Source organism: Lissotriton helveticus, chromosome 8 (genome assembly GCF_964261635.1).
Source record: "Lissotriton helveticus chromosome 8, aLisHel1.1, whole genome shotgun sequence".
Taxonomy (NCBI): domain Eukaryota; kingdom Metazoa; phylum Chordata; class Amphibia; order Caudata; family Salamandridae; genus Lissotriton; species Lissotriton helveticus.
This window is the reverse complement of record NC_136069.1, coordinates 301,428,310-301,454,829: the sequence shown is the minus strand read 5'-3', so window position 1 is coordinate 301,454,829 and position 26,520 is coordinate 301,428,310. Positions and strand designations below refer to the sequence as shown.

Here is a 26,520-nt window from a genome sequence, read left to right as displayed (position 1 = left end):
ATATTTGCGTGTGGTGATCTCAAACCTAGTTTACTAGTAAGTGCAGATAATGTTTTTAAAATATACTTAAATCGAAAGTGTCCAAAACCTAGAATATAGAACAAGCTGGACAAGATTGAAGATTTATCCAAACCACCACAAAGCCATAACTACACTTCTGGCACTATCACATGCGCAATGTCAAAACAGAACTACTATGCTGTAGCAATCCTGTTGTACACAGCTTGAATAAGGTAGATGTCTTACATTCAGACAAGAGCTAGGTCCAGCCCTTCCATTTTCTCTCTGTCCCTTTCCCCTTCTCTCCTTAATTTCCATAACCACTAGGTATATGCCTGATCGGCAAGGACACATATTTGTTCCATAGATTGAATCACATCAAAATAATAATTCTGGCAATATATATGTATTTGATTGGTTCGTTCCTTCTCTGATTGCAAAATACGAATACAAAATTGTAGTAGATCATTGTGTATGAAATACTATTATGTCTTCCTACACTCAGAAAGCAATTATGAGTGCTGTACATCTTTACAACTGTATGTCTCTTTCAAATACAATGTAGGTAACTTATTTTCAAATTAAAAATATACATATATTTTTAGATTCATACCATTTTAGCAATTGTAAGATTTTCTGGAATATTTATCATTCAATCAAACCTGGGATTTGATACTAGGTCCAGTGCATTTAGTCAATTTTGATTTTTATCAGCTTAACCAAACTCTAAGTGTGAGTTTCACAAGTCTGGGTTAATTAAACTATTAATTCCCAACTCAGAAATTCGCCAAACTAACAAACTGCCCTGTCTTGATGACAACACCTGGACTTGTCCATGTGATTCTATTACTAGACAACCAAAAAACGTAAGCAAGTAAAAGTTTGCATTCCCTAGTAAGCTGACATGCCATCACCAACTTGATCGTGCTGGGTAAATAATGATTTGCTTCTGGTAAAACACAATGGTGAAGAAAGCAGAACAGAAAATTGTGCTTCTGTTATTGCATTTATGGGACTTGAAAGAGATCAGAGGTAACAACTATAACACAAATAAACCAGCATTAACACAAGAGACAAACCTTATAGAATCACTGAAGTAAATCCCGCTTCCCAAGTTCCCAATGTCTGTTCTTTCCACGCCATGATCTTCTACCACTACCTTTGGTAGCAGCAGACCCCTAGAACAGACACAAGCATGAAACAATGAAGGTCACAATAGATTACTCAGCATGATGATTGCTGCACAAACCAATAAAACATTACTTTTATCTGGAATTATCAAAACGCTTTTAACAAAAAATAAAGAGAATTTAGTTCAAAACGTGTAATACATTTATTGGGCTTACATATATGACGATTGAGACCTCCCTGTTTTTATATTCAAAGCCTTACCACTGCTATCCATGGGTAATACCTGGTCACCCACAGATGAATATGATTCACCTTGTTTTAGACCACGGATGAGTGAATTGGCCATTGCATATATCACATGTACATGGATATGGATGTGCACTGACAGGTTCAATCTGAATTTTGAAAGCAGGCAACTACTATCATGCACAACGTACATGCCCTTCCCTGACCATGGATTCATTCACTAAGAGGCTTGTCAGTGATTCAGCAGCCTATAGTTGTCACAATACTAACACCGTCTGGTTTGTAGGAGACTCACTGTTTTTGCAAGTAAAAATTAACACAGCTAATTGGTTGACAGGCAAGCAGGATGAAGTCAGTTAAAACAATGTGCAGGTTATTTTTTATGATACAGCCTCTTTTCACAATTTAATTTAAACATCACACTTCATATACTTGACAAGTCAACAGGTGTCGGAGAAAACAAGTGATAACATAGAATTACTATTTAATTGATGCGTACTTACATCTTCCTTGTCACAAGTTGTAACAATCTGTTATGACTAATGCAATTGTATGACAGTAAGTTAAATTATTTTCTTGTTCTGAACACTTGAAGAGAAAAAGAACTAAAACAATATGGTAAAAGTATGAATGTCTTTACTCTTTATCTGCCCTTGTGTGAAGTTGCCACATGGCAAATGTCATATTGGACACCTTCAGTCAGTTCTGGCTTTTTAGTAAACAGAAAAAAATGTTACTTATCTGTACCTACAGTTTTCTCTTTCTTAAGTTCACAAGCTTGAAACCTTCCCCATAGTCAGATGGGGACCTCCTGATAACATTACAAATAGGAGTAATAAGTATAAACGTGCTTGCAAGGCACTACAGCTGAATTTATTTAGAAACAATCACCATAATATAAACTTTCCAAATTCCCTTCAATGAGGTGAATATGCTTGTGTTTGTATTTTTAAATGTTATGGGTGGTTTTCACACAGTCCAGAGATGTTCAATATATCAGACAATTACAATATTGTCAGAACTATGCTTCTAGAAATGATGTGGGTCATCAAGAAAGTAACAACTGTGAATACTACTTAGTAGTGAGGATCTCATTCCTCCAACTTTCCACCTGATCCCAGTGCTGCTTCTTGGGAGCAAAACTAAATACACAGCTATAATGCACTAAGACCGGGTGGGTGATTGTGCTCCAGCTAGATGACTATTGAATACTGTCCCTGTAGATCCACGATTTGCTGTTTCGGATCATAGGAGATCTTCTCTATAGCCAAAGTCTGCCATAAGCAATGAAAACACAATACTCAATTTGGCAGAACCTGTTGTGTCCAGTGTAAAATGACCAAAGTTATGTTAGGGTAATTTATAGAGCACGTGTACACCATAGTTTATGGCACTTAATAACCAAACAATAATTAGGAGGCCTGTCTGCAAACGGTTGTAAAAATGGATTTTTGATAATTTCCTCATGAAAGAATCCATTCGCAGATCTAAGTGGAGAGAGTTCAAAATTTTCGCAGCAGCAATAGAGAGGAAACAGCCCCCAAAAGTAACAAAAATGTTCTGGCGTGGACTGGAAGATGGCATTACCATAATCCAATCTAGATTGGACCAGGGCATTTATCACAAAGACTTGAAATATGTTTTCATTGAAAGGAAGATTGCAGCGAACAGAATTCATTTGAAAAAACACAAGAACTCGCAATCTCTGCTTCCTGGGTATCAAGAGACAGATTTGAATCAAATTGAATGACTAAATTAGAGACTACTACAGCAGGAGCGAGATAAAGGCCCATAATGGATGGCCAAACAGGTCCTCTAGAGCCATGGCCCTTCAAGTGGCGATAAGAAGCAGAGTGTTGGTGGGATTTAGTTTCATAAAGTTTGCAGACATCCACTAGCGAACCTTCAAAAGCTATTGGAGAAGCACTCAGTAACTAATACCACGACGTTCAAACTTTTCAGAGCAAAATCAAAAAATCTCTTATAAGTGGATAAGACACTTTAGTCAAATCTCCAAATTGACATGTGCCCAGATATGGTAAAAATGGTATTCTTTATACTCATCTTGACAAATATGAGTAGGGCATAGAGCATTCACGAGCAAACCAGAGAAAGACTGATTGCTAAAATGGTAGAAATCAAGGACAACCACTAAAACCCAAACATCAATTGGGTATCATCATAATACATATAAAATCTGACTCCAACCTAATTAAGATGATGGGACAGGAGGCACATGCACATGTTGGACAAAAGAGGGGCCAAGATTGACTAATGAAGGACACCAAAATTGAAAGTTCTTGGTTTGGACTGAAACGGAGGAAATGTGACTACCTGGTACCACTCTGGTATACAAGAAGTAAACCAGCTAAGCACAATTCTAGTGAGGCCAGCATTCCCGAGCCTAGTAGAATCAGATGACAGGGTCAATGGTGTCAAAGGCCACAAATTAAATTGAAAGGGACTCGGGACCACCCAGCACCCCTGTCTGCAAGTCTGCGTAGGACATCAAGTACTGAGACTAATAACAGCTCAACGCATCTGCCAGGGTAGAGTCCATCTGGAAAGAATCAAGTACACCATTTCTTCCACATATTACTGAATGTGACCAAAAGGAAAATGCTACTTACCCAGTATGCATCTGTTCTTGGCATGTATAGCTGTAGAATCACATTCTTTGCATAGGATCGCCATCTAGTGTTGTGTCCGGATGTTTGCACTTTGTTTTTCTGCAAGACGTTTTCCCTAGTCACGAGGTGATGATATAATCTCCTCCGTCAAATTAACAACTGATGACATAGCAGGGCTAATAAAGAAAATGCGCCCAGGAGGCGCCCCTGGACCCAATGGAATCCCTACTCAAGTATTCAAAGCCTCCGCCCAGAAATGGGCCAGGATACTGATCCCTCTCTTTGAGGCCGCAATACTGGGAAGCCCTATTCCGGCATCTTGGCAAGGATCACTCCTCGTCCCCTTCCATAAAAAGGGCTCGCGCTCCTATCCCGATAATTACAGGATGATAGCCTTACTCGATGTGGACGGGAAGGCATATGCTAGCGTCCTTTTAAAGGAACTCACAAAATGGGCGGAAAATAATAACTTAATTCCTTTCACCCAAACTGGTTTCCAAAGAGGCAGCCATATTGAGGACAATCTGATTTGTATGGCTCACCTGATGGAAACCTCACTAGCATCAAAAGGCAAATTGTTGTACCTAGTATTTATTGACTTTCGTAAAGCCTTCAACAGCGTGAGCAGGCCTAAACTGTGGGAAAAACTGGCAAGATGGGGCATCCCACGGTCACTATTGAATGCACTAATAGCCCTGCACACAGACACCTGGGTTAAAATAAGAGTAACATCGAGATGGTCTACTTCTAACAAAATCTATACTAGCAGAGGCCTAAAACAAGGGTGCACCCTTGCACCATTACTCTTCAACCTGTACCTTGCAGACCTCCCTGAATGGCTGTCCCGTTCCAGAGCTTTTCTCCCTGGAATCGAACTAAAAAAAATACAAACTCTGCAATACGCAGACAACACCATTCTCTTGGACCAAACCCAGGTGGGCCTTCAAAGACTGTTCGACTCCCTCGCCCAGTACTGTAACACCAATATGCTAGAGATAAATGTTACTAAAACCAAAGCAATGGTAATATCTTCTACAGAGATAAAAAAGCCCCTGTGGTTCATTGAAGGGAAACCATTAGAGACTGTCACCGCATATAAGTACCTGGGTGTCTGGATTGATCATAAACGGAGATCCTCCGTGCATACAACTGAGATGCAGGCAGTTGCTTGTAGTCTGGAGGGGGCTTTCATAAGAACGAAGAACGCTCTGCACTCCCAGGACTTAGTTCCACTGATAAAACTGATTACCGCAAAATTCCTTCCCACAATCTCTTTTGGGGCAATAATTTTTAAAGATAAAATGAATAACAACTGGCTGGACAAAGCACAATCATCATGCTACCGTAGGGTCTTTCGGTTGCCAAACTCGACCTCCCACGCCCAAATTCGGAAAGAATTCTCTCTATCATCCATGCGATGGACTATGAGCGCGAGATATATCTCTTATTGTCTAAAAGCGAAACAAGCTACCCCTCACACCTTAAAGAGTTGCATATGATCAGTGCTTATTAACCCCAAAACATTGTGGAACAAATATCTAACATTTTGCCTCGACTCCCTCGAAGCAAAAGACATATGGTCAACATCTTTGCCCATCGAGGTGAAATCGAAGCTTCTTAGTAAACAAGCAAAAATCTTATCAAATGACCTTGATGCGTAACAGGTACTCCGTCTTTTCCATGGCTCCTGGGCCTCCAAACTATATGCCTCGAAAACCTTACCGTCTTATCTTGCATCTTCTATGAAACCACACATTAAACTCCAGCTAATGAGACTTCGCTTTGGCTTAATTCCGCTGAAGGCATATAAGTTTGGCCAAGGATATAAGAAAGAAGCTTCTTCCAAATGCCGCTTTTGTAACCAAGAAGAGGAAAACCTCATTCACATCTTGTGTATATGTCCTCGGCTACGAGCCCAAGTAATTTTCTGGCAGAGACCAATTTGGCTTCTTCTTAGTTTCAGGACATGTCAAGAAGCACGAGATGCCTGCATGAGGGGGGACTCACCTCAGATGGCGACACACTTTGTAAAGTTTATTACAGATATTAACTCCTTGATCTTACCATCTGACCAAGTTTGAGCCCTATCCTCTCCAAGCGACCGTCTCATTACTCTTTTAACCAACAATCGTACTGACCTTTTTAATAGACTCGAACACTCCTTTTCTACAACAGCCAATTTTGTATGTGTTTATTGCAAAGATTTTAATTAATTGTGCAAATAAAATTTTACTTACTTACTCCCTTAGGTGATAGTGCGCATGCTCATCGACTCCATCTTCAGATGTTTTTCCGCAGAGGGTGAGAGAATGGAGTAGTAGTAAAGAATAGAGATGTCCATGCTTAAGTATGTATAGTAAAAACAGAGAACTACAGCAGTTACAGGTACCCGGGGAGGTGGGTGGGTGCATGAGATTCTACAGCTCTAAATGTCAATAATAGATGCACACTGGGGAAGTAGCATTTTCTGTTCGAAGCATGTGAGCTGTAGATCACATGCTTTGCATAGACTATAAAGCAGTCTACCCGAAGCGGTGGCTATCCTGTAACCGTTGGAGTTGTCTGAAATAATGTTTTAAGTACTGCTTTATCCACATTAGCTTGTTGTCTTGCTAACACCTCTACACAATAGTGTTTGGTAAATGTGTGTGGTGTAGACCATGTTGCAGCTTTGCAGTTATCAGTAATAGGGATATTCCCATGGAAAGCCATAGTAGCCCCTAGCTTGTGAGTGGAATGTGCTCTAGGGGGTACTGTGAGAGTCCTTTTGGCGTTTTGATAACAAATCTGAATACACTTAACAATCCACCTAGCAATTGCTGATTTGGAGATAGGATTGCCTTTGTGAGGTGGTGCAAAAGGGACAAAGAGTTGTTTGGTTTTACGAAATGATTTTGTTCTTTCAGTGTAATACAAAAGAGCTCTTCTGACATCTAAGGTAGGTAGAGCTCGTTCTAGTTCAAGTTCAAAAGTGCTTTATTCGAGTGGTTACTCATAAAAGCAGACAAACAAACACATAATAAAATACAATTAAATTTCTAAGTCAGCATGACTTTAAGCACAAAACACATAAAAAGAGATTTGAAATAACATTACATCCAGTTAATTACCATCAAGGTGCAAAGTTCATATTTTAAAAACATATTAAAACACAATCCAATTACATAGTTAAAAATTGATATACATTTTTTTCGTCAGATAGACACCAGGCATGGGAACAGAGAATAGATAAACTAGCAGTCTCTGAACAACTAGGCAGAGAGTAGTCACCCTACTAGCAATCTCTGCCTAGTTACCCACGCCCACCCCAAGTACTTTGCGGTCGCTATGATAATCCAACTTAAGGAGGTAGTTTTAACAATACGTAGAGCAACCATGCTGCTTTTAGTACCCAAATTTCTACACATGGGGGCCAACCACACACGTCTGGGAACAGAATATACATGACAAACAAACAAGAAATGACCCAGCGTCTCGTTGCCTTCCCCACAAACTGGACAAGTTGCTCGTTCTGAAACAGAATCAGGTTGAGTGAAGAACACATGTAATTCAACCAACTGATTGATGTGAAATGCAGATACAATCTTAGGTAGGAATTTGGGGGTTGTATGTAGAACTACTTTTTCTTTATGTAAATGGAAAGAGTGTTCTTCTATGGTTAGTGCCTGTAGTTCACCCACACTCCTCAATGAAGTGATTGTAATGAGGAAAGCTGTTTTCCAAGTAAGGAACTGTAGTTCACATATGAGCATGAGCTCAAATGGCTGACCCATTAGCCTTGTGAGGACTATGTTAATATTCCATACTGAGCAGGTGGAAGTCTTGGTGGTATTACTCTTTTTAGCCCTTCCATAAATGCTTTGATGATGGCCACGTGAAATATCGATAAATGTTGCCTATTTTGAAGGTAAGCTGCTATGGCATCGAGATGCAGTCTGATGGATGTATAGGCCAATGCTCACTGCGGTAAATGTAATAGGTAGCACAGTATGTTCTGTATGGAAGCATCAAGAGGGTTGATGAGATTGTTATTGCAATAGATAACAAAATGTTTCCATTTGGCTGTGTAGCAGGCCCTTGTGGTAGGCTTTCTGACCTCTCTAATAATGTTCATACAGTCTGGTGAAAGGTTGAGATAACCAAACTCTATAACTTCAGGAGCCAGATCGCGAGGTTCAGCTGTTTGGGATCTGGGTGTTTGATTTCTCCATGGCTCTGTGTGAGGAGACTGGGAGTTAAATGGAAGTTTTGGTGTGGTACCAGAGAGAGTTCCAACAGGGTTGTGAACCAGGGTTGATGTGCCCATGTTGGAGCTACTAATATTAGCGTGAGGGATGTTTGCCTGAGTTTCCGAACCACTGATGGAATGAGTGGGAGAGGCGGAAAAGCGTAGGCAAATATCCCTGACCAGTTCATCCATAGAGCAATGCCTTTGGACAACGGGTGTGGATACCTGGAGGCGAACCTTTGGCATTTTGAATTCTCGGGTGTTGCTAACAGGTCTATGTGAGGGACTCCCCAGGCTTGGAAGTATGGGTGGAGAACTTGAGGGTGAAGTTCCCACTCATGTATCTGATAGCTTTTGCCTGCTGAGATCTTCAATCTGATTATTGACTCCTGGGAGATGTTCTACTAGGAGATAAATGTTGTGGTGAAACGCCCACCTCCAGCTGTCTTGGGCTAAGTGGGACAGTTGAAGAGAAGGTGACCATCTGGGCTTGCCCCGAGACGGTCGCTCCACCACGCTCCCTGAGACAGCGCTTTCTCCTCGTAGCGCCTGGTATCGTAGCCTGCTGACTGTTCAACTGTGCTCATTTGAGCTGCATTATCGAGATAGCTGCTGCCTGATATTTAATCTGCGCTGCATCGCCAGAATAGTGGGAACTAATTGTTGCATATAGTGATTGATGTTAAGTTTTTGACCGCATCGCCTGCATTTAGCATTTATTTGTGACGCTAGCACTGGCCAGATCTCTGCTTGCTTCGGCTGTGCCCCGCTTTCGCTTAATAATTGCATCCATTTTGTTGTTGTGACCTCTCCCGTAGCTCCACCCCGCTACCGCCTCCCAGCTGACCCTCCCTCGCCCCTCCCCTTTCACTATCCATTTATGACTGATGCCCTTGCGCGCAGCATTCACGCGCAGCGGACGCGCCCCATGCGCGCCGAAGGTGCGCCAAAGGTAAGCCCGTCTACGCCCGTCCGCGCCTGTACCGAGCCCAGCGCCCGACCCCCTGGCCCCCGCATGATCCACCCCTCCCGCGTAACTTATGACGCCGCAACTCTCCTCGCCCTCAACCCCGGACACACACCACAATGTTACGAAGCTGCCCCGGGACGTACCCACGGTCCCTTCGCCTGCCGCTCCTGCAAATTTACCAGCGATAAGACCCACCCCACACCCACTAACCCCAAACACAGCTCCGACTCTAACCACCTAAAGTGCATCCTGCTGAACACCCGCTCGGTCCACAGACACGCCACGGAACTCTGGGATCTACTCGACACTACATCACCGGACGTCGCCTTCCTAACTGAAACATGGATGAACGCATCATCAACACCCGACATCGCCATTGCCATCCCGAACAATTACAAGATCATCCGGAAAGACCGCACCGTCCAAACAGGAGGAGGCATCGCCATCGTCCATAAGAACAACATCAAAATCACGACCAGATCCGACGATAACCTTACAACCGCCGAACACTTCCAGATCCACACCGACCCTAGGACCACACTCAGAGGCACCCTCATCTACAGGCCTCCAGGAACCCGTAAACAATTCAGCGAAGACATCACTGACTTCATCAGTCCACATGCCCTCGCCTCCGAGAACTACATTCTACTAGGAGACCTCAACTTCCACCTGTAAAAGAAAAACGACAGCAACACCACCACCCTTCTTGACAACCTGGCCAACCTCGGCCTTCAACAACTTGTTGACACCCCCACCCATGTAGCCGTACATACGCTCGACCCAATCTTCACCTCCAGCAAACACATCTCCTTCCACCACACCACAGATCTCCATTGGACGGACCACTGCTGTGTTCACTTCAGCTATAAAACCACCTCGACCCACAACCCCCCACAACCTATCCCCCGGAGAAAATGGAACAAAATCACCACCGACCAACTCCTCACATCGCTCAACCAGAACCCACCCGCCCTCTCATCGAACCCAATTCAAGCCGCCACCAATCTCAATCAATGGATCACTCACAGTGCTGACGAATTAGCACCCTTGAAATACCATCACACCAAACAAGACAACAAAAAGGCCCCCTGGTTCAACGATGACCTCAAGAAATACAAGAAGCTATGCCGTACTCTCGAGAAAACATGGAGAAAAAACCCAACCACCGACAACATGACCACCTTCAAGTCAGCCACCCGCAAACACCACCAGCTGATTCGATCCACCAAGAATTCAGCGTTCAAGAATCGACAACAACGCCCATAACAGCAAGGAACTATTCAACATCGTCAAAGAATTCACCAACCCCACCGCAGCCTCAAACGACATCACTCCCTCCCAAGACCTCTGCGATTCGTTATCCTCCTTCTTCTACAACAAAATTGCAGATATACATAACAGCTTCGAAAACAGTTCCAACGAACAATCCTCTCCTCCCCCCTCAGAACCTAAACCGCCCTCTAACAACCTCATCGCCTGGAACCTAATCACCACTTAAGACACCATCCGCCTAATGAATTCCATCCACTCTGGCTCACCAACCGACCCATGTCCCCACCACATCTACAACAAAGCAGACTCCATCATCGCACCCCATCTCCGCGATGTCATCAACTGCTCCTTCAACTCTGCCACCTTCCCAGAAAGTTGGAAACATGCCGAAGTCAGCGCCCTCCTGAAGAAACCCACAGCAGACCCCTCCGAACTTAAAAACTACCGCCCTATATCCCTCCTCCCATTCCCGGTCAAAGTCATTGAGAAAGCCGTCAATAGCCAAATCGCCGCCTTCCTCGAATCCAACAACTCCCTCGATCCCTCACAATCCGGCTTTCGAGCCAAACACAGCACCGAAACCGCCCTGATCGCAGCTACAGACGACATCCGAACACTACTGGACAACGGAGGAACAGTGGCCCTCATTCTACTCGACCTCTCCGCCGCCTTCGACACTGTCTGTCACAGCACCCTCATACAACGCCTCAGCAACATCGGTATAAAAGGTAAAGCCTTGGACTGGATCATCTCGTTCCTCGCAGGAAGAACCCAGAGAGTCCGCCTCCCCCCATTCAAATCAGAGGCCACCGAAGTCATCTGCGGTGTACCACAAGGATCATCACTCAGTCCCACCCTCTTCAACGTTTACATGAGTCCACTCGCTCCCATAGCGCGCCAACACAACCTCAACATCATCTCCTACGCTGACGACACCCAGCTGATCCTTTCCCTCACCAAAGACCCCAACACCGCCAAAACCAACCTTCACGAAGGCATGAAAGAAGTAGCCATATGGATGAAAAACAGCCGCCTAAAACTTAACTCAGACAAAACAGAAGTGCTCATCCTAGGATCATCCCCCTCTGCCTGGGACGACTCATGGTGGCCTTCGGATCTAGGCTCCGCACCCATACCCACAGACCACGCACGTAACCTAGGCTTCATCCTAGACTCCTCCCTCTCGATGACCAGACAAGTCAACGCCGTCTCATCCTCCTGCTTCAACGTACTTCGTATGCTCAAAATAATCTTCCATTGGATCCCCACCGAGACAAGAAAGACTGTCACCCACGCACTGGTTACGAGTCGTCTGGACTACGGAAACACCCTCTACGCCGGAATCACAGCCAAATTACAGAAAAAACTCCAACGCATCCAAAACGCATCGGCTAGACTCATTTTGGACATCCCTCGCCAAGATCACATCACCGGCCACCTGAAAGACCTCCACTGGCTTCCCGTCAACAAGAGAATTACATTCCGTCGCCTCACCCACGCAAACAAAGCCCTCTACAAACTAGGACCCGAATGCCTCAACACTCGACTATCCTTCTACACACCCACCCGCCAACTAAGATCCTCCAATCAAGGCCTCGCCGCAGTCCCGCGTATCCAAAGATCCACCATGGGAGGAAGATCCTTCTCCTACTTGGCGGCCAAGACCTGGAACTCACTCCCCACTCACCTCCGCCTTACACAGAACCACATCTCCTTTAGAAAAGAACTTAAAACCTGGCTATTCGATAAATAAGTAACCTCCTCCCCAAGCGCCTTGAGACCCTCTGGGTGAGTAGTGCGCTATACAAATTCTTCAACTTGAACTTGAACTCCTGCTTCTGTATGTAATACATAGCTGTCATGTTGTCGGTTCGGACTAGTACAGCTTTGCCAGACAGGTGATCTTGAAAGGCTTTGAGCGCTAGAAAGATTGCCATGAGCTCTAAATGATTGATGTAAAGCAACCTTTGCTGTAGGTTCCACCGCCCTTGCACTGTGTGTTGTTGAAGATGAGCTCCCCAGCCAGTAAGGGATGCGTCCGCTGTTAACACTGTCTGTGGAATCGGGTCTATGAACAGCCGCCGTTTTTATTGGTTTTGTGTGTTCCACGACTGCAGAGAGCGATGAGTACGGCAGCTTACCAACACTAGATGGATGTATGACGTTACAGCGCATACTTTTACAACGCATACCTTTACAACGCATTTTTTACAACGCAACATCCATCACAACGCATTCCATTACAACGCATGCCATTACAACGAATTTTTAAAACTACCTTTACAACGCATACTACCTTTACAACGCATACCATTACAACGCATACCATTACATTGCATGTATGGTAAGTATTAGATAGTGTAGGGGTAAAAATTACTATTCTAACTCCAGGGGGGTGCAACAGTAGGGTAAGTGTTGGATAGTGTAGGGGTAAAAATTACTATTCTAACTCCAGGGGGTGCAACAGTAGGGTAAGTGTTGGATAGTGTAAGGGTACTATGCGTTGTGATGGTATGTGTTGTAATGACTGCGTTGTAATGACATGCGTTGTAGTGTCATGCGTTGTAATGGTTGCATTGTAATGGCATGCGATGTAATGGATGTTGCGTTGTAAAAGTTTCGTTGTAATGGTAGTGCGTCGTAAAAGTTGCGTTGTAAAGGTTGTTTCCCCACTTGATCGGTTAATAGACTGTGTGACTGGTTCCACTGACTGGCTAAACACTCTTGAAGTGGACGCATGTGTAACCTGGCATGGGAAACGATCATGATGCAAGATGCCATCATTCCCAGCAGTTGCATAAACACTTGAGTGACTGAGTGGCTTGAAATTTGAGAATGAGCGCCTGAATGTTTCAAAATCTGGCTGCATTCGGACACGCTAGAGCCCTTTGAGTATCTAGAGTGGCCCTTAGGTAATCCTGAATTTTGTTTGGCTGAAGATCTGATTTTAACACATTGACTGAAAACCCTAGCTGGTGAAGTGTGCTTGCGACATTGCTTTGATGAGCCAGTCGTCCAGATATGGAAAGACATGTATTCTTTGTCTTCTGAGATGCGCAGCCACTACCGCCATACATTTTGTGAAGACTCTGGGGGCACTGGTGAATGGGAGCATCTTGACTTGGTAGTGTTGACCTGCTACCACGAACCTGAGAAATTTGCGGTGAGCCGGATGAATTGGAATATGAAAATAGGCGTCCTTTAAGAAAGTCGCCTTTTGCAAAAGAGGCAGTATCTGTTGTATTGTTACCATGTGGAAGTGATCTGACTGTATGTAAAGTTGAGTTCTCCGAGATTCAATATGGGTCTGAGAGAGACGTCCTTTTTGGGAATTAGAAAGTAAAAGAAGTACACGCCTGACCCTTGATGTTGTGTTGGTATGGGCTCTATGGCTTGTTTTAGTAACAGGGACTGTGCTTCTTGTTTGAGAAGGTCTAGGTGATCCGGTGAAAGTCTGTGCGACTTTGGGGAATATTTGGAGGAGTGTTGATGAACTCCAGGCAGTAACCAGAATGGATATTTTGGAACCCACTTGTCTGTTGTTATTGACTGCCACTTTGGTAGAAATTGTGACAGTCATCCCCCACAGGTGTTAAGTGGTCGGGCGGAACTGTGGGCTAGCCACTGTTTTGTATTGGATGGCGAGGTATGTGTATCGGAACATCTACCTCTGCCCTTGCTGCTGTTTCTTCTGTAATTTGCCTTGAAAGAAACTCTTGTAACCTGAGGGTTGGTTATTGCCGTTATAGATGGACGCAGTGTCGGAGGAAGTATTTGTAGACCCTGCTCGATAAAAGGAGCAACGAAAGGAACCACGCCCTTGTAGAGACTGAAGGGCTCCCATGGATTTAGCCACTTCAGTATCTTTTTTCATTTTATCCCGTGAAGTGTCTACCACTGGCCCAAAAAGGTGCATGGATGCTTGAACCTCTGGTTTAAACCCTGATATGCGCAGCCAGGCGTGTCTTTTTAAAAGAACACTAGTGTTCACCGTTCTGGCAGATGTATCAGCAGCATCAAGGGAACATCTAATTTGGTTATTAGAAAATGAATGTCCCTCACGAACCAGGTCTTGTGCTTTTGATTTGTGTTCTTGGGGAAGAAATTGGATGAATTGTTCCATTTCATCCCAGTGTGCGCGGTCATACCGTGCTAGTAATGCCTGTGTATTAGAAATAGGCCAGAAGTTAGCACCCTGGGAGGCTATCCTTTTTTTCAAGGAGTTAAGACTCTTTATCTGGGGGTGGTGCGTCTTCAGTAGTCTGAGAGTTTGCCCTTTTACGTGCATTAGAAACTACTAATGAATCTAATGGTAGTTGACCCTTTATGTAGACTGGATTCGATGGGGCAGGCTTGTATTTTTTTTATGTACCCTAGTGGTAAGGATACATGCTCTAACAGGATCCTTAAAAATGTTGTCTACATGTCTGGTCATCCCTTTCAACATGGGCAACATGTGTGCAGACCTTTGTGTGCTGTGTAGTGTCTCAAAAAGGAAGTCCTCTTCAAGGGATTCACTATTTAGTGGGACCCCATGGTAAGTAGCAGCCCTAATTAACAAATCAACAAATCCTACATTGTCATCTGGTGGAGAGGGCCTGGTAGGATATCTGTCAGGGTCGTTGGCAGTGGGAGAATCAATATTATAATTATCCCACACATCTCCAGGCTGATTGTCATCATTATCATCCCCGTCCCCATCACCCTGATTGTCAGGTGTGTGTGGTGGTGAGTGCTCAGGTCAAATTGGAACAGGTATAGTCTGGGGAGGAAGGTGAAGGAAGAGGAGGAGGGGAAGGATTTGTCCCAACAGTTCTCTTCTTTAATGGTATGTGGTATTCCTCTTCTGTAGTAGCACCCCTCTTTAAAGTCACTTTAGTGGCGATATGTCCAGTGTTTGGATGTATAACCAAAATGATCTGTTTCGGATCCACTTTGTCGAGCGGATCACTGAAAACAGGCTTTTTAGGTGACTTCGGCATCTCCGTGTGTTTCAGTGCTGAATGTTTCGGTGCCGATGGTTTCTTGGCCGGAGTTTTCGGATCCTAAGTTAGTTTCGATACCGATGGAGGATGTTTGGTGCCGGACTTTTTCTTCGGGTCCGAAGTCTTTGGCTCGGTGCCCAACTTGGCAAGGGACTTTTCGGAGCCAGAAGGCTTTTTGCTAGGCTTCGGTGCTGAGCCCGAAGGCAGGGCTTCGAAAGCATGATCTCGGTGCCGACCGGGGCCCGTGGGCACGGGTTGGTCACAAGCCTTTTCTCTCGATGGAAGTGGAAGATGGGGCGAGGTAGGGACTGTACTCACGGTAGATTGTCCATGCGGGATGTCTTCATCTTTGTCGGAGCTGTGTTCGGAAATGAAGATGTCTTCCTGTTCCTCATCGGCTCCGATGGGTCCGCTGCCTTCCTCCTACTCCGATTCAGGTCCGAAGAGGTCCGGAATGGAGTCGGTCTGTTGTCTCTGCATGTCGCGTCGTCGAGCCCGACGATCGCAAAGAGTCTTTTTGGAGCGGAAAGCTCGGCACCTGTTGCAGTGGTCTTCTCTGTGATCGGGTGACAAACACAAGTTACACACCTCGTGTGAGTCGGTGCGCGGGTATTTTGTGTGGCACTGAGGACCGAACTTGAAAGAAGTTTGTTCCATCGACTGCGAGTCGAACTAGTGGCTAGGCCCGACGGCCTACCTGAGCTCTTCGATCGAAATTGGCTTCAGGAATCACGATCCGCGAAGAAAGGGAAACGCGATCGGAAACAATACTGTTGAGTGTGAATGTGATACGCACAGAGAAGGACCGAAGTCAAACCGGAGCGCAGCGAGTTACATTCGAACCCGATGGCGGGAAAAAATAAACTGAAGATGGAATCGATGACCATGTGCACTATCACCTAAGGGAGGAGTCCCTCACCTCGTGACTAGGGAAAACTTCTTCCAGAAAAACAAAGTGCATACATCCGGACCCAACACTAGATGGCGGTCTTATGCAAAGCATGTGATCTACAGCTCACATGCCTTGAACACTATTTTTACAGTCAGCTGTGTCCAGTAGGGCAGATAAGACATAGGGTTAAAATTATGAAGGTATAAAAGGTTCCTGGATGAATTTTAAAAAGTAGTTTAATAGCCACTATTTTCCAATTATCCAAAGGCTCATTAATTAATAAAAGGCTTAAGCGGCAACGCAATCTAGTGGGGCACAGGTCCAAATGAGAGCCTGAACAGTGACTTTTGATAACTTATAGAAGAGACTCTTCTAAGATGAATGAAAAAGGATCTATCCTAGTTATCTTGTGGTCATGATAGCTGTCTACGTCATAAAAAGGTCGTTTTGGTATTACTTCCGCCAAAATGGTGTTCCTCATATTTAGGATTTTCTTTTGAAAGAAGTATGTTGGCTCTTCACGGTTCCCCATAGAGAATAATGTTGCTTTGCATTACAGAATGGGTGGATAATTCATCAACAATTCTGTAGAATGTTTTAGTTGGGCTAGGTGCTTAATCAAACCGTTTATAGTAATATTTTTTTTGCTTCTTTGATATGATTCCTATATATTTTACCTTAAATTAAATAAGCTTTTTTGAGATCTGGACTAAAACACCTCCTGCACTGCCTCTCAAGCTGATGGGTATTTAACCGAGGACCCTTTTTCCAACATTTTATTAATGATGGACCCTTATGCTGACAGACTTTATAGACTGCAGGCAGGATAAGACAACAAGCATTGGAAATGCAATAGGTCTCGCATTTGTTGGAGTTGCAGTTATTGTCATTGTAAATGGCAATGTTTTTTACTTATGCAATAGGTCTTGTACTTGTAGCTATTGAAATTGTAAATGCCAAAGTTTTTTACTCATGCGTTCTGCAGTGCATGTATGTGGTGTGTTGTGGAATTATTTGGGTTGGATTGGATTAGTTAGCTGTGTAATTGTGTGGCGTGGAATTGTGGGGAGTGGAGTGGATTTGTGTATTAGAATTATGTGGCATGGTGTGCTGTGGAATTATGTGGATAGAGATTATGTGATTGTGTGTACTGGAATTATGTAGAGTGGGATTGTGTGTCTTGGAGTGTAATTATGTGGAATGGCATTTTGGGTTGTGGAGTGGTTTGTAGTGGAGTTTAATGATGTGGTGTGCTATTGAGGGCTGCCTTCCGTGGCACACAAACGCCTATAAATAATACTTTTAGAATTACATAATACATACAGTAAATGGCCAAACATGAAGGCACTCGGTAAGGATATGCCATTCCCACCTTAATAAAACAAAGAACTGTGTTGTGTGACCTTTTCTGCAGTGTGTGTACTCTGACATCAGTATAGCACAGTTCTGTGAGCCTGGCTGATATTGGTAGCATACAGCTCCTTGTGTGACAGTCAGACATCTGGAGAAGTCAGCTCCTTACATGACATTGTGACGCACAGTTCTATGCTAACACAGCTCTATATGTGGCAGCCTAACATCAAGAATTAAACACTGCATATGTGATGCCCAACATATGGAGTTTTGCAAGTAGTCTAACAGCACACTTCACGCACAAGGGTGACACTTACGGAGTGAGCAGCACTGCGGCAGGTGACCTGCTCTGCCTGCCCTTTGCTGCCTCCTTCTGTCCTGCCTGTACTGCCCAACCTTTGCTCCGGCCTGCCTCTGGCTCCCATACATCCCCGATGCAGTGTGTACTAACTAAACTGTGCATTAGGGGCCACCGAGTGACAATTATTGGCGCGTTCTCCACCCCTCTCCCGCCCTCCTCCCAAAGTTTTGATTTCCCAGCAGAGGTTCTCAAAAGTGAAACGTACGGCTCACAGACAGTGGTCCGCACCCTCTGGTGAATGCACACTTAAGACACCATAAGCACATAATATTCATCTAGGCACGGCTAATGGACGGAGAGAGTGGTCATATCCATATGCATATATTAGAATATATGGGTAGGCATATATAAAAGACACATGTATTCTCACATAAACTTATGGAAATGTACTGAAGCATATAGTCATTGGTACATATAATTCAGGTTATATTGATAAGCACACTCCACATTTTCGTTTGCCGAGATGTTGAAGGTTCAATTCATAGATGCTTTTAGCCTGCATAAGGAGTAGTTTGGAAAATACATCTACCCGGTCGTTTGAGTGAAATGCTACTCATGCTGTGTGCGATGCCGGACCACAAGGAGGAGGGGCCATTGCGTGCTGTGCCGATAATCTGCTATAAACATAACGTGAAGTATTAACATATTCAAAACCAGGTTGTTGGAATTCCGTTGCATGTGCAGCAGCAGGAGCGGGGAAGGTGGGTCTTTAGCGAGACGCGATGCAGACGGGAGGAGTGGTAGGGTGGCCAACAACAATTTTCTCTTAGTGAAATCACCTGGGCATCAACCAAGCACCCAGGGGGGGACATTAGAAAGCAGTCCACCAATAGGGGGGCAGCATTTATGACTGGCACAGCAGAGAGCGAGTGGCGGTCAATGGTCTTGGTTAAAGCCCATATTGTAGATACATAAAGTCTTGCAGAGCAGTGCATTCGTGCTGAATCTAGGCTTGTCTTAAAAAGGTAGAGCAAGATGGTCAGTGCAGATCAGTGGAATTGTCTCTCCCACCACCAATTCATGGAAGGTGGAAAAAAGGGTCCAAATAATGGAATTTAATTTTGGTAGGATCTTTCGATAGACGGTTTAGTATACAATTTCTAATCCCTATATCAACTGTTGGTTGCACCTTGTGTCTTATCAAACCGCAGGTTCAAACTATTAGGCAGTTAGGGAGGGGTTATTCCTATTTAAAAAGCAGGTTCCTATTCCTCAGCTAACATAAAAAGATTAGCTGTAGGGGTATGACAAAGGCGATTTACCAATATAAAAATGAACATTTGTGTTTTAAATTTTGCAAGAATAAGCTAAACAATCTAGTCTAGGATCAAACGAGAATTGTTCATCCTTCAGACTTAAGGAGCTCAAGTTAATAACAGCTACTCCAACCCAGATTTGCCTGCATGGTCCATGCGCTGAAGTTTAAAGTTTGCAGGAAGTAGTTAATTTGAAAAAGTTTCCAAATGAAGTGAGAGTCATGTTCCCAATACAAATAACATATCAAGGTGGTGAGGATTAAGCAGGTTATCGACCTCATGCCTGTGAGCTATAGCATAGCTTGCATTACATGATATAGCACTAATTATAAGTTGGGCACCCTTTTTGTTGGGCATAATGGGTTGGTTTTGATTCTGTGGCAGTGTAACAAGCCTTCTTTAGTTAAGATTATAAGAGTCGAAACATCGGGTATAAACAATGTGTTAGCATAAGCTAATAATTTATCATCTGTGTACCGCAATGATGGCTTACCTAGACAATGCTGAGATAGAGCACCTTAGCCAATAGAACCAGGTGGAGAACACATAAGGGCGTGTACAGACTTGCCTTTGGCGTGCATACGACATGCTACTGCATGAGTTTGTACCACATTTACGTTTAAATAGACAGGGTGACACATGAGGAAAATTACTTTAGACTGAAAGCAGAGTGCCAACAAATATCAAAAATATATTGAATGGAGTGCATAAATTAGGATAATAGCAGCAAAATTCTAGAGTAGTCCCATTAGACAAAAAGGATTAAAATTACTACCCACAGACCCATAATAAACACATATCGGCCTACAAAAATCAATGTGCAGTGGCTATGGAAATGAGATTTGCAGGATATTAGTTTCCTCATACTGGCAAAAGTGAATATTAATTTCTCAAAGTCATTAAAATGTCTTATTGTTGCATGTGTATTGGGAGGGCTTGGCACCCAGTGTCTCGTTTTCAAATACTGCACCCTGTCATTTTCTATTGCCTTAAACCCTCTTTTACATTTGTCGAATTTCCTGACTTTGTCCATTAGAAACATGTCTCCTTCAACATAAGGCTGAGCACCTTCTTCCTACTCCAATATCTTTCCCTGGCATTGCCGGGCAGAACTGTAATTTAAAATGGCTAGGAGTATAGAGAGAGGGGAATGCGGTCAGGTCATTTCTAAGTTATAAGCGGCCCCATACCATTTTGGTAAGTCTGATAGAGAGTCCGATGTCGCTGATTCTGCATGCATTAGAGAATGTTGCACAATAATTTGACATGTCAGCACTCACTGCCGGAAAGCCAGCGCTTCTCCATTTCCTGAGTAAACCAGTCCACAATAATGCAAAGAAGCAGGCTTGGTAATATCAGTACCCCCTCTTCTTTGGATGGGTTCCCTGAATATTCTCTTACTTACCAACCACCCAAAGATTTATCAGGGGAGACCTCGGACCTGGGGATCTGGGTTCGAGTCTCGGTAACGACGCCAAAAACCTCCTGTGATTCTGGGCAAATCACTTAATCTCCCCGTGCCTAAAATGAAAGTGTCCCCTCATGTAACGTAACTGGTGCTATGCAAACCGCTCTGATAACTGATTCGGTTCGGGTCTAGTTCGCGCTATATAAAACTCTGCAAACAAAAAAAAAAAAGATGTATTGCTGTAGCCTCATACCATATTTTCTGTATTTGGGATGGCTGTTGGCATTGCCTGAAACATGTATTGATAAGTATCACTTCCTCGCCTGCTATCTGTCTACCATCTCCTTGTAGCTTTTTTGCTGGTTTACCACTTTCTCAGGTAAGCCCGTTTTTACTATTTATTTGTCACCTTTGCATTGTTTGTACATTTACCTAGTGACTTTTTACAAGTTATAAATTCCCCAATATAATTTTTAATGTTATGTTACATTTACCACTCAACCTTACACCCTTCATCATCCTTAAAAACCCTGCATCGCTAAACAGTTCACACTTCACCCTCAATCCACACACCACTCACGCTTACATCCTTCACTCTTAAACCCTTCACTCCTAGGTTCATGAGTCAACTTTAACCCCTTCAACTTTCCCTCTTAAACCCTTCACCCTTTAACTTCATCCCTAAGCACTTAGGTTCACCCCAAAGCACTTGGGGCTAATCTATACATTGCCAGTATTTTCTCTGTCCGTCAGGGTGGTGGAGGACATTACATCTGTGACCAAGCCTAAATCTCTGTACGTTCTGAGAAACCGCCTTCACTGGTGCTGTCAGTTTTGATGGCCTTCCGCCAAACATTTTGTTTTTCCAGAAACAAAATCTCAAAATAGCAGTGTTTTTGAAATAATCAGGATTGTAGCGTCTCATTTTGTAACATGTAAATCTGTGTAAAAGGCCAATTTTAGCCTCCTTCGCATCAAATTTTATTACCTTAATCCCCACTCAAGCCTGGACCACCGTGTGGAGCAGTCCCATTACTAAAGGCAAAGAGAATAGGGGACAACTCCATTGGTCACCCACTCAAAGACTGCTCTACCGGCTGAGCCCCAGTTAATTCTGTGATATGGGCTTCTGGAGCTGATAACGTGACAGGAAACATCTCGCCATCTACGGACCCAGGCCCACTCTATGAAGAACTATGAAGAACAGCCTCAAACTCCATCAAACACTTCTTCTGTGTCCATCTTCATTAGGAGAGCCTACAGCCCTTTTCATGTCACTTTCTCTACGCAATGCACTGTTTTCTGAGTATTATCCTGGCTGCCTTTAATAAATCCCACCTCATACTGTTCAACTGGGAAGAATACAAGATGAGATGAGTAGGGGAGGGTGAACTCCCTTAAAATCCAGGGTAAGCAGTTGTGAAATTCCACCCATTACTGCTAGTTTTGTATCCGCTTGGCCCAAGTAAAAATAAAGCAGAATGCAGGCTGAATACACTACAGCACAACAATTTATCGCTCTGGGAGGTAAGGATCGCATGGAACAAGGAATCTGTGTGCCATTCAGCATTGTCAGTGGCCGCAAACGTTAATGGAAATGTCATAAGTTAATTAATTATACTGTTTGTCCTCTGCAGTGTAAGAAAGCTAATTTCACAGCAGGGGAGCCTGTGCATGGTGCTTGCCTGTCAAGAGGACCCTGAGCGCTACACATAGGTATCCCCTGCCGAAAAGGTTGCTTTCAAAAGCCCTATCAGGAATTAATGCCTTAATGCAATCGCCCGCTCTCTCACAGTGCTCCTAAAAGCAACTATGTTGGGATTTTCAGTTTTTTCTGCCTGCTGAACAGCAGAACAACTATGATTAACAAAAAATAATAAATAATAGGGGGAATTTCACGTTTAGAAAATGGCCCTTATATTTTACCTATTCGGACTTGTGTGAAGATTTTATCATCTAAGTTGAGCAGAGCTATCAGCATGTAGGACTTGCAGCTTTCCACATATTTCCTGAGTTTGGGAATAAGAGTGATCTCCCACACAAGAACTCCAAGTTTTTAGTGCTGCAGAAATGAACTGTATAAGGTAGCCAGTGGGATTACACGACGAGAACAGAAAGTTTTATAGATTTGAGAGATTATGTCACCTGGACCCATAGCCTTGTGGAATTGTTAGCAGAATTTATTTTGGTTCGCTCGATTTATCAAGTTAGCCAATACACTTTGCTGGCAGCTTTACCATCTGCAGGGAGACTAGATATTCACATATTTTATAGCAGTTTATAGCAGTCTTAGCATGACTTGTCTAGATAATCAGTAGCATTGTTGAAACTTTCAGTGAATACCAGTTTACTTAAAGAAGGTACAAGAGATTCACACATAGGAGGGCCGCCTGGTGACTCACCTTAGGACCCACAGACCTCTCCAACCCATATTATTTTGATTTGCTATACAGGCCATCAGCCTATCATTAAGTATGTGGTTTTGCAATCACTTTAGGACAACTGTCCGTTTAGTTCTTTCCAGTGTCATGTTCTCCTGGAAGATCTGTCTCGCATTACTTTGTTGTCTTTGGATTTCTGTTGTCGCTCCGAATCTGGTCTGTTCTCTACTGTGACAAGTCACTGAAATCTGATCTGGTGTCATTTTTGATGATGACCAGCAGTAGGGAAATACAAGTAGGGAATCCATCGCGCATGTAGCCTTCGTTCAATACATTCAGTTCGCACAAAGATGTACTCTTGACTACTTATCAATCAAGTAGTTAAGTAATCAACTGAGAAGATGATCACATACTATGCAAAACCAATACATAAAGTCCTTGTTATAAATAATCACATTTTCCTACACAAAACATTTGGGAATGTACAGTTTTATTATTAACTGCACCTCAAAGGTATCAATTAGAAATGTGCTCAGTTAACAAACAACAAATAAATACCTTTTATTTATTGTCTTACCTTGAGAGAATTCCAACATAGTTACAGGCAGCAGAAGCATGCAGCAGTAACTGTATGTTACCAAGACTGTTCTCAAATTCTGCTGCTTCATTCATCCGACCAACTCGATAAATGTTCAAAACTATTACCTGACTACCACTGGGGAAAAAGCGTTGAAAGGAAAATGTCATATAGCATAGTTCTTGCTGATAATGTTACATTAATAACCACGATGAATCTGTTTTTATCGATTCTTCAAGAATATTTATTATCCATTAAACTGGGAGTCTTTGGCAAAATGAATGGTGTTGTGTAATAAATAGTGCATTGGATAAAGATCATCTAAATAGAACATAAAGGGGCCGATTACGATGCAGCCCGGAAAGGGAATGACCATCGGTTGGAGCCTTTCCGGGCATGCTCTCGGTTTACTTTCCAACTGCTGCATTACAATGCTGGCAGTCGAAAACTAAACTGGCCAGTCATTCCGTCTGGCTTCCGACGGGCGCCTTGAGTCAGTCGGAGGCCGGGCCGTAATCCCAAAGGGTGTTCTTTCCGCCCTTGGGATTACGATGCACGGTTTCCAGCAGGGTTTCTATGCCAGCCTCTCCGACATGGAAACCCTGTCGGAAAAGCTTGTTGAGGGGCCACTAGCAGGACCCACTTGCCTCTGCGGCCTCCGGTTGGGGGCCGAGTGGGCCCCTATGGTGCCCCCCTGTTAATCCCTGCATCCCATGGGAGGCACCTTGAGGTGCCTGCCACGGGGTGCGGAATTAACACCACCTCCCATTTCCCTGTGGGAGAATGTACTATGGCGAATATACATCCGTAATACATGCTCGCATAGGGAAATGTCAAAATGCGACCGAACAGTGTTTGCATCTATCCACAACATGTTTGAAAGGATGATATCTGAATAAACAGTACTAATGGATATTATTAGTATGTATGTGAAATTACATGAACGCAGTGATCTAGGGTCCCCTTAAAAAACAGAAATGAGAACCGATGCAAGGGGCACTCAAACATTTATGGCATGGTCGGGTGCCTAAGAATACGTATGAAATAAACAGTACAGCAGTAGATAAGGGGTTTTAAAGAAGACACACAGCAACTAAATTTAGCTTACCTTCTAGCAGCAGGGCTAGTGGTAGTTGTAAAGGTAGAAGATATATTAGTTCCATAAGGAGTGAAAGTGTACTCAAAGCATTTGTTCTTACCTGTGATTGTTCTGCAACACCTGTTCTTTCACCTGGAGAAACTCGTCGCTGTTAGTATTTACATCCTGAATCATGCAACGCAGTGCATGGTATTTGGCAAGACAGGGTGGGTTAGGGCTGAACAAATTTGTTTCAGAAACACTGACAATGTCTCTTATAACCTAGAAATAAACCAAATAAGACATACTGAAAGGAGGCTGATTTGGCAACTTGTAGTGTGCCTAATTATTTTTATCTGGGAATATATGAAACATTTCCTCTTGTTTATGTTCAATTTTTTTATTGAAAGCATTTTATTTATAAAGTAGAAACAGAGAGACATAAAAAATGCATACAATCATATCTGATGATCCATATATTGTCAGGCACATTTATTTTATAGTACCTTATAAGGTTCTAGTGATCTTGTATATGTCCTTATATGATCCAGGACTAAACCAGCAGTTTGAGCCAAATTACAGTTGTAAAGTATATATCAAGCACGCCTACATTATTCTAAACTGGAAAATGGAGATAATGGCTACACCCGCAAACTACTCCCGCATAGATTTCATATTAGTCTGCTATAGAAGAGTTGTGTATCATCTTCCTTTTCCCCCCATGTTGATATACACATGTTGGTCTGCACATGCTAGTGAAGAAAAAAAATCTTAAGAATGAAGAAACTAGAATATATGCAGTAATGCGTTAATCCAAATTGGTTTCTGTCATTCAAATAAACAAGCGTTCACAACTAGAAGGAATAAACATAAGAGACAGGTATAAAACATTGCTGAGATTTTACGTTGTTGCCGATTAGAAGATGCAACTCAAACAGCAATCTTCCAATGTTCCTCCAAAAGTCTCTGTGATTTAGCTAAAAACGCAAGGCAAGTGTTCATATAGGGTTATACTCTGCATATATTTTTAATCTAGTGTGAGCTTTTCATCATTGGAGCCACAATAGCCTTTTTTAAATAAGTGAGAATAAGTACTTCTATGTAAAAATTCACTGAACAACTTTGTCAGACACTCTGGCAGTAAATAGATATTTTGTTTTGGAAATGCTGCTGGGAAGAGTTTTTCCTTAGAGTCAGTTGGGTTTAACTCTGCTACAATACATTGAATACCTATTGAGGGGTACCACTTCAAATGAATTAAAATCCCAACATTAATGAGATTGTATTTCAGAGGGAATATTTTGGTCTGAAGCAAAGGAGAGTTTTTGAGAAACTTAGAAAAGCTCTTGTGTGGACCATCTATCCACATCAATTGGTTTCCATAATATCATGTTGAGCATTAGTGAACATTTTTGCCATTAATCCCAGTATCCCTCTTCATTGCCAAATTCTCAACTATCAAAGTGTATCTTTCTATTGCTCCACATAGGGAGAACTGTTGTATTAGATAATCTAATTTACCTATGCCACAATGCCCTTAGCATCTCCGCGGTCTCTGCTATATTTGTTTGTCTTAAGGTATGACTTGGAGATAGTATGGTTAGCAATTCAGGTCTGTAAAACATCAATAAATGTATGGTAGGCATAAAAACCTGCCTAGGTCCCCCGATCTTTGCTAATATTTTAAACTTTGTTACAGCAGTTTACGGCATATTGTTAATTCATATGAATATAATCTATGGTTTTGAAAAA

General features: G+C 43.1%; 1 protein-coding gene across 4 annotated transcripts in view; it reads right to left on the bottom strand.

The window, feature by feature from the left end:
• The window catches only part of PARP4 (poly(ADP-ribose) polymerase family member 4), a 2,216,130-nt gene that overhangs the window by 1,883,658 nt on the left and 305,952 nt on the right, over window positions 1-26,520 (bottom strand). For all 4 annotated transcript variants that reach the window (XM_078657066.1, XM_078657067.1, XM_078657068.1 and 1 more), the window contains 3 exons: window positions 24,890-25,050; window positions 23,691-23,828; window positions 1,080-1,178 (listed from right to left, as the gene is read on the bottom strand). In XM_078657066.1, the coding sequence (XP_078513192.1) occupies window positions 1,080-1,178; window positions 23,691-23,828; window positions 24,890-25,050 (398 nt within the window). The remainder of the gene's footprint in view (window positions 1-1,079; window positions 1,179-23,690; window positions 23,829-24,889; window positions 25,051-26,520) is intronic.